The sequence below is a fragment of the Callorhinchus milii genome, unplaced genomic scaffold (genome assembly GCF_018977255.1).
Source record: "Callorhinchus milii isolate IMCB2004 unplaced genomic scaffold, IMCB_Cmil_1.0 Scaffold8, whole genome shotgun sequence".
NCBI classification, from domain to species: Eukaryota; Metazoa; Chordata; class Chondrichthyes; order Chimaeriformes; family Callorhinchidae; genus Callorhinchus; species Callorhinchus milii.
The window spans coordinates 10,268,831-10,277,586 of NW_024704749.1; the positions used below are offsets into that span (position 1 = coordinate 10,268,831).

General features: G+C 49.0%; 1 protein-coding gene across 1 annotated transcript; it reads right to left on the reverse strand.

The window, feature by feature from the left end:
* Positions 1-990: 990 nt before the first annotated feature.
* On the reverse strand, positions 991-8,092 carry zgc:158398 (TMEM219 domain-containing protein). The gene is made up of 7 exons (XM_007901892.2): positions 7,975-8,092; positions 5,280-5,456; positions 4,538-4,850; positions 3,891-4,038; positions 2,827-2,986; positions 1,742-1,879; positions 991-1,254 (listed from the first exon to the last, which is right to left on the reverse strand). Exons 2-7 carry the CDS (start codon positions 5,436-5,438, stop codon positions 1,234-1,236), a joined length of 939 nt encoding a protein of 312 aa, XP_007900083.2. The 5' UTR covers positions 5,439-5,456; positions 7,975-8,092; the 3' UTR covers positions 991-1,233.
* Positions 8,093-8,756: the final 664 nt, after the last annotated feature.

Sequence of the window (8,756 nt, forward strand, 5' to 3'; positions counted from 1 at the left end):
TTTTGTTTAAAAGGGATTATTACCCCTGGAAAGCAATTGGCGACTCAACTAACAACCGGGTTCCTACGTACTGTTGGTAAACAGAAACGTGTGGGGTAAGAAAACTTGCCTAAGGATTTGTCTCGTCCAGGAATCGAATTTACAAATATGCCGGGGTGAAAGAATCATACACCAACATGTATGATTTTTTGCTATGTAAGAGTATGATTCTTTTTTACATGCTCTTGTATAAAAAAAGTCAGGACTCAGTCGTGAGGTTTGTGCTATTAATGAAATCAAGCTTCCTCAGGCTTTTTGCTGGCCTGACGAGTGAGTTTCCACTGTACAACACAACAACAACTTGGACTTATATAGTGCCCTCCACGCCGGATGGCGTCTCAAAGCGCTTTACAGTAATGGATCCCGGGGCCGAGCCAGGGTGGAGGTGGGGGTGGGAAGGTGACCAAAGGCTCGGTCGAAAAGAAAGGTCTTCAGCAGAGACCTGAAAATGGGAAGGGAGGGAGCGAGACAAAGGGAGTGAGGAAGGGAGTTCCAGAACCTCGGGGCACAGTGGCTCAAGGCACGGCCGCCGAGGGTGGAGTGGAGGACTTGGGGGACGAGGAGGAGGCCAAACCCGGAGGAACGAAGGCAACGGGTACTGTGCGGAGGAGAGAGGAAGTCAGAGAGGTCGGGGGGTGCAGAGGAGTGCAGGGACTTGAATACGAGGGTGAGGATCTTGAAATCGATCCTCTGTGGGATAGGGAGCCAGTGCAGTCTGGCCAGGACTGGGGTGATCGGGGAGCGGAGTTTGGTGCGGGTGAGAATGCGGGCGGCAAAGTTCTGAATGAGTTGGATTTTATGGATGGGAGTGGATGGGAGACCGGCGAGGAGGGCGTTTGAATAGTCCAGCCGAGAGATGACACAGGCATGGACCAGAGTTTCAGCGGCTTTTGGGGAGAGGTATTAGTGGAGACGGGCAATGCGTCGGAGGTGGAAGAAAGCAGTGCTAATGAGGGACCGGATGTGGGGGAGGAAGGATAATTGGGGGTCAAACCTGACGCCTCGGTTGAGTACACACTGTAGTGACACTGCTATTGACATGTGACCTGCAGAATGGATTATCCAGTTACTTCAACGCTGTTCAAGTCTCATGTAGGAACCTTTCAGGAGAGCGTTCAGAAGCTGTGTTTCCTGCTGTTCTCAAACACACTCCATCAACAGTTTCTCCCAATGAGGCTGGAGATGTGTCCACAATCACAAGTCCAAAAGCTGCACCTGAAACAGAAACAAGAGTCATGACTTAAAGCGGGGGGGGGGGGGAGATTGGGGAGGGTCCAACAGGCAGCCCTGCGGGCTACATCCGGGTCCCGGGATGATGATTTCGCCCACAAAATAACACCGTCAATCCACTTTACAGTGTATTCTGCGAAGCGCTTTGAGACGCCTCGAAGACGTGATGAGGCGCTGTATCCGATGCAAGGAAATGTACGATCGAGTAATGACTTGGTGATGCTTGTAGATTATTGCAGCAAGATCTTAGATAGATACTTGGGGATTGAGGGGTGTGGAGGAATTGATTACAATGCGTTATGGTTTAATCGGTGAAACAGGCTTGATAGGCAGAACGTTGGCCTTCAGTAGCTACGCAAGGAGGGGAGGTGTTCATATGCGTTGCAAATTAATGAATTTTGATGACAAGAGAGCGAGAGTACAGGCAGGAGACAGTGTGTACAGATATACAGGAGCCCAGGAGCCTAAGTACCTTGTGCAGGTTCAAAGCTTTGGGGCTGGTTTTCCTGCTCAGCCCACACACTGCAGACAGGCAGAAGATAATCATTGCCAGAAGAAACAGTGCGTAACTGGTCGACAATAAATGGCGCCCACTGAGAGCTCGCTCCTCCTACACAGCAAAGAGAACAGGAATTGATTAGGCACTAATAATCAAAACGGAGGCTTCTTAAGAGGCCATCGGTCCAAAATCAATTGTTTTGGTCTTTGTCGAATTTCACATCTCGGAGGTCTGAATGTACATAAAGTCCTGTTATCCCCATTTTCTTTCCAATTCAGCCAACTGCGCACAGCAGTGTCCCACAAACAGTCGTGGATTGAATGACCACATTTTTTTTTGTTAGGGATTATTACCCCTGGAAAGCGATCCGCCGATCAACTAACAACCGGGTTCCTACTTATTGTTAGGTAAATAGAAGCGTGTGGAGTAAGAAAACTAAAGGTTTTGCCCTGCCCGGGAATCGAACCCGAATCCTCAGTTTGCACTGGTTAATGCTAATTACTAAGCAGTGTAGGATTGATTTGGGTAATTGGAGGGTCAGCTAATATGCAAAAGATTCAAGGCGTGAACAGAAAGAGGCTGAGAGGGTGAATGCTACATGGAAATACTTTTGCATGGAAATGTTGGCACAATCTCAAAATGACAGCATTCCTAGGCACAGCAGCAGCAACTTTAATGGTGCAAAATAACACAAGTTAAACTTGTTTGTTGCACCGAATATTCTGCGGGGGAAAAGTTCACGAATTGCACGATCACCGATATAGCAACACCTTTGAAATCTTTGTGTTTGACTCATAAAGCTACAGGACTCCACGTAACATTTCAGTCATCATGATCTGGTATTTCAGGGACCCGGGCCTCCAAAATCTACTGGAATCTCTGTACCGGCAACAACAACTTGCACTTATATAGTGCCCTCCACGCAGGGTAACATTTCAGAGCACTTAAGACAGGCCCTCACAACACTAAGCCCCAGAACTCTAGGGGAAGATGAGGTAGACTTGCTAACACATAACCATGAGGCTGCCCGAGGCAATGAGACAGCATCCAGTACTCACCTCTGACAACCAAACGAAAAATGCGGGGTCCACTGTGTATTGGGCCTTGTAGCATTGTACAGTTGGTGAAGTCTTCATTGATCCCTCCACTGATCTAGACTTTGGGTGAGGAGCTGTGACATCGGTGAAATTCTCCAATTTACAAGGAGGAAAATATTTCCTGGGAACAAATAAATGGTATTAATAATAATCCTTGCATTTGATATAGTGCCTTATCACGTCGTTGAGATGTCTCAAAGTGCTTCACAGGATATACTGTAAAGTGGATTGATTGTGTATTTTGTGGATGAAATGTGGCAGCCAATTGTGCACAGTAGTGCTCTAACCACTATGCTACAGGACTCCACGAATGTGTGTGACGTGGGATTGGAAACCAGTCTCTCCTCTCAAAATTCACCAAATGCCATTAGAACTAGTTTGCTCCGTATGTGAAAAGCATTATTTGAAGTTTTATTAAAAATGGTTCAAATGGTCTCATATAAATACAATTTAAATAGGATCACTGCTCAACTACATGTGTGAGGGTGTTTTTTTCTCCTGCAGAGAATATTCAGGAATGTACGATGTACTGGTCCAGAAAGCCAGAGATGGGAAATCATTCTGAGGGAGTTAACAGAGACGGATAGATAATTGGGGAGTAAAACTATGAAGAGGTACGAGATGGGAGGTGGGATAGGGAAGATTTGCAAAAGATGTGCCATGTGGCGAAATGGGCTCAGAAGCTGAATGGCCTTCTCTTGTTCCCAATTCTTTATACATTTCATAAGATCTCCATGACCATTCGCTGCGAGAATCCGCTGGCTGGCTAGTTTCCCTGCTCCTCTCCTGAAGGTGACAGATTTCTTTTTGGTCAAAGGACAGCAATCAGCAGCAACGATCTCGGAGAACGGTTAGGGTCAGTCAGTTACATTTTGAGCCACAGACGGATCTGATGGAATTTGTTTCCGACGACGAGCGAGGAGTCACGCCGTGCACGTCAGAGTGACATTCGCACACTGTGGCGAACGATTTGACAATTCTCTCTCCCTCCCCCGCCCCTCTCTCCCGGCTCAGTTTTCACTCACCGCGCTTGGGGGAGGACGTGTGCAGCTGCCGTCATTGTCACGCAGGTAAGTGAAGTCTTTGTCGCTGAGGAGTTGACTTGGGAGGGGTATGGTCCTGGTCGCCAGGGCAACACCAGCGAGATGTTAATCATCTCCTTCGCTTCAGAATCTGAAGAGGAGAAGAATTTAGTGATGATGTGTAACTAATGCCAACATCCTCACCAAAAACCCACTGGGGATCTCCCAAAGCCAGAGCTTTGACAATTGTGCAGTCCGTTAAGTGTAGTGGTTAGTGGGCTCGCCTCGCAAGAGAGAGGACCTGGGTTCGATTCCCGGGCGGTGCGAAACCTTAGGCAAGTTTCGTAACTCCACACGTCTTGGTTTACCTAGAAGTAGCAGTAAATAACCTTTTGGGGGGGGAAAAAAATATTTGGTCACTCAATCCCTGACTGGAAATATGCCTGAGGTTTCTCCCTGCCTGGGAAGCGAATCGAACCCAGGTTCAGATGGCAGCGTAACCGAGAGACTTATAATGAGAGCCTGGTTTAATTGGGGTGGTGTCAGTGCTGAGGTAGCAAGGTGTGCGATCTTGACTCATCTCAACAGCCCCACTGAGGCCCTCTCACCAGCAGGCTGTGTTCAGTCTTCACTGAACGCTTCAAACTCACCCGTCAGACCAAACCTGCTCCCATTCGCCACGGCCTGGAGGTAAGTTCGGTCACCAGACACCCCTTTGGCAATGCCAAAAGCCATTGGGACCAGCAGAGAGACGCTGACTGGGGTCCCTGATGAGAGGGTGACTGTGCCCGGACGTTGGTTCTCTGTGGGACGAGACAAGGCATCGAGGTCCGGCCGTCTCCTTGTAGCACCGCCATTACCCTCGGCGTCCCGCAGTCTTTCTGTATCCGTCACACGCAGAGCTATGTTTTCAGATGTACAGAATTCCTGCTCACTCAGAGATTTTAAGAAGATGTTCCTGGCCTGGAACCAAACAAAGCCACAAATGATCATTTATGCCAAACAGTGTTAAGCTCTTCGAGACGCTGTACACACATTAATGCTACACCACCACAGCAACCACATTGATATAGGGCCTTTCACATTGGGAGGACGTCCCAAGATGCTGGAGAGTGCAGGGGTTGGATGGCAAGGAGGTGTGGGTTGGTGGGGAAACGATGACCGAAGGCACAGTTAAAGGGGAAGGGGCTTGAGTCGATACTTTAAGGAGGCGAGGGAAGGGGTGAGGCGGAGGGACACGGTGATGAAGTGAGGGCAGAAAGGCTGAAAGCCCGACTGCCCAATGGCTGATTCAGGGGAGGTGATGGGACTCTCAGTTACTGTGCTCGGCAATGAATATTGTAAAGTACTTTGAGGTGTTTGAATGTGATAAAGTGCTGTAAACATTCTTACCTGAGTGTCTTCCACGCTCGCCACCTTGTGCGACTGGATGTAGATGCCCAGACTGAGGAAGGCGATGGCCAGAGAGCTGATGCTCAAAACAAACACGACCACTGGGGGCCGTCGGTAAGCCCAGTGCTTCACGTTCTCGACCAGGTGCCACTTCACCATCGCGGGAGCCAGGAGAACCTGGATTCAAAGTAACATCAAACTGAGGGTAGACGAGCTTGTGTGGCATTGGGAGTCCCGTAGCTTAGTGGTTAGAGCACCCGCCTCGTAAGCGCGAGGACCCAGGTGAGATTCCCGGGCAGGGCGAAACCTTAGACAAGTTTGCTTACTTCACACGTCTCTGTTTACCTGGCAAATAGGAACCCGGTTGTTTGTCGATTGGGGGATCATTTACCGGAAGTAATAATCCCCCCCCCCCACCCAAATACAGTCAATCCATCCACGCCTGTTTGGGGACGCTGCTGTGCGCAATTGGCTGCTGTGTTTCGACCAAATATTACAGTCAATTCACTTTACAGTGTATTCTGAACAGTATAAAGCACTTTGGGATGTCTCAATAATGTGATAAGGGGCTATATCAAATGCAAGGATTATTATTATTATTATTACAGGACTCTGTAGCTCTTGTAAGCGTCCAGAAGTGGGTCTGAAGCCCACAGTCTTCCAACCCAGGGTTGAGAGTGCTGCCAACCAAGGCGCTTTTGAAATGGCTGAATGGAAACCCATTTCAGTTGTTGCTGACTAAAGAAGAGAGACAGAGCAGTCTGACCACAGTCACAGCGTTCATCTTCGATACACAAACCACAACTTGTTTCTGTTGAAAAATGATGGTTGAGGTTTGAAATGTCTCTACGCTTATATTTGATGGCAATTTATTTCTTGTGGCGATGAATAGAGGGAACTCTAGCAGCAGAGTATATTCAATATACTTTTTTAAAAAAATAAAAAAACATTAACCCGCATGCAGTCGGGGGATTTTGAACAATAGAAGCGCAAGTAAAATAATATGAAGATCAGATAAGGAATAGATATCTGAGGCTGGACTCGGATCAAACCGTTTCAATGGCTTACATACAGAACAATGCATTCCTGAAGCGAGTTACAGGGCGAACTGACATATTCCTGGTCAGTGATAATAATAATCCTGGCATTTAATATACAATACATATATTCCCATTGGAAAGGATGGAGATTTGTAATCAGTTACTGTACGTTAGACGCCAGTGCCTTGGCTCACAGACAAGGAATAAGATGGTTGGGTGAGGTACTGGTATGACATCTCAACAACGTGATAATCCTTGCAGTTGATATAGCGACTTATTATTATTATTAACCTGCACAGAGATTCCGCACTGGTTCAGGCCCACGTGATATGCAAGTCAACCGGGTAAAATAAACCTTTTAAAATAGACTCTACGATGCAGGGACACACAATATTGTTAACTGATTAAATCAGTTGCACCAGTTCAATAATTAGCTCTCCACACAAACCGGTCATATGATTTCCCCAGATACTGATGAATGTGCGGAGAGGATTTGATTTCAGAAGAGAAACCGAAACTCCCGTATAAAACAGCCACTGAGATCCACGTAAAAATGATTTGCCGACTCCCAACAGATTAGTTTCAAAGTCCTCACCTTCACTCTCTAATCTTCTCTCACGCCTCTCTGCTCACACCCTTCACCTGGCTAACAGGGGTCTGCTGCATCTCCTCCCCTTCCGCATCACCATCAGTGGCCGAGCATTCAGTCACTACACCCCTAACCTCCGAAACTCCCTCCTTCCAACTCGCCTACAGGTGGACGCGAAGAGAGTTTCTCTCTCCCGGTGTCCTGGCCAGCAGTGCCCCAGATAAAATTAGTCATAATAATAATAATAATAATAATCCTTGCATTTGATATAGCGCTTTTCACGCCTTCGAGACGTCTCAAAGCACTTCACAGGGATCACTGTAAAGTGAATTGACTGTATATTTGTGGGCGAAATATAGTCACTCAGTCCACGACTGCTTGTGGGACACTGGCTGGGGGCTGTGCGCGACATTGGCTGCCGCGTTTCACCCACAAAATAAGTGGCAGCACTGTATATTCTGTGAAGCGCTTTGAGACGTCTCGACTACATCAAATGCAAGGATCGTCATCGTCCTCGTCATCATCATCATGATGCCGCGGTGCTGACATCAAGCTGGGGGAAGAAGAGGAGGAGAAACCTGGGATTATTATGATTATTATTAGCATTCCTCCCACAAAACACACAGTCAGTTCGCCGTACAGTCTATTCCGCGAAGCGCTTTGAGAGACGTCTCGACGACGTGATCAGGCGCTGTGTCAAATGCAACGATTATTATTATTTATTATTATTGATTATAATAATATTATTCCTCCCCGACCAGTGAAGAGTGGGGAGGGGATGGGGGGGGAGGGGTGGGGGTGATGGGGGGGAGGGGTGGGGGTGATGGGGGGGAGGGGTGGGGGTGATGGGGAGGGAGTGGGATGGGGGGTGATGGGGGGAGGGGTGGGGGTGATGGGGGGGGGGGAGGGTGATGGGGGGGAGGGGTGGGGTGATGGGGGGAGGGGTGGGGGTGATGGGGGGGAAGAGACGACAACAACTTGCCTTTATAATAGGGCTGATGGCGGCCCCGAGCGCTTACGAGAAAAAGCCCCCGGAGCCACCCCAGCGCGAGGCTCACGGCCTTACCTGCTCTCTGGTGTCAGTCCCTCCGGTGCCGAGGCAGAGCGGCCCTGACCAGGAGCAGCGCCATGACTCCCCCCCCACCGTCTCCGCCCCGCAACCGCTCCTGCCGTACACGACCGGAAGTCTCGTCCCTGCCGTACAGGAGACCGGAAGCGCCCGGCCTGTTCCCCGGCACGTGGTCTTCCCGACGCCCACACCCGCGCTCCGCGCGCTATTCACGCCCAATTGGGCGGGTTCCTGTCGTGGCTGCGGGTGAAGACCTGGCTTTTGGGCGGGCGCCTAATATTTCCCCCCCACCCCCCCCACACACACGTATTTAAACCCGGGAATCGTCCTTTTTCCTCCCTTCCTTCCCTCTTAAAGACCTTTTCCTTAAAAGTTTGCAAAACGCTTTCCCGGACTGGCCACTCCGCTGCCCGTAACACTGGGCTACTCTTGGGCTACCGTCCGGTGGACTTTGGGCTACAAAGATCCTGGATTTTTTAAAAATTTCTGGCGAACCCCAATTGTGCGGCTTTTCACACGTTTCCCCCGATCCGCTCGGTGAATGGTTTTCCTGATGCCGTTTAATATCAGGAGAATAACAGTAATACTCCTTGAATTTCAATGTAACGTCGTTGGGAAAAACATTAGTAAGCGTTGCACACTGAGGCCACCAAAAAAAAATCACTGAACTATGGGACTTCTCTACCTCTACACCCCGTCCTCGCATCTCTCTCTCTCTCTCCCACTACTGCAGCCGACAGACATTCGTAGACAAAGGAACAGGAGTCGGAGAGATCTTT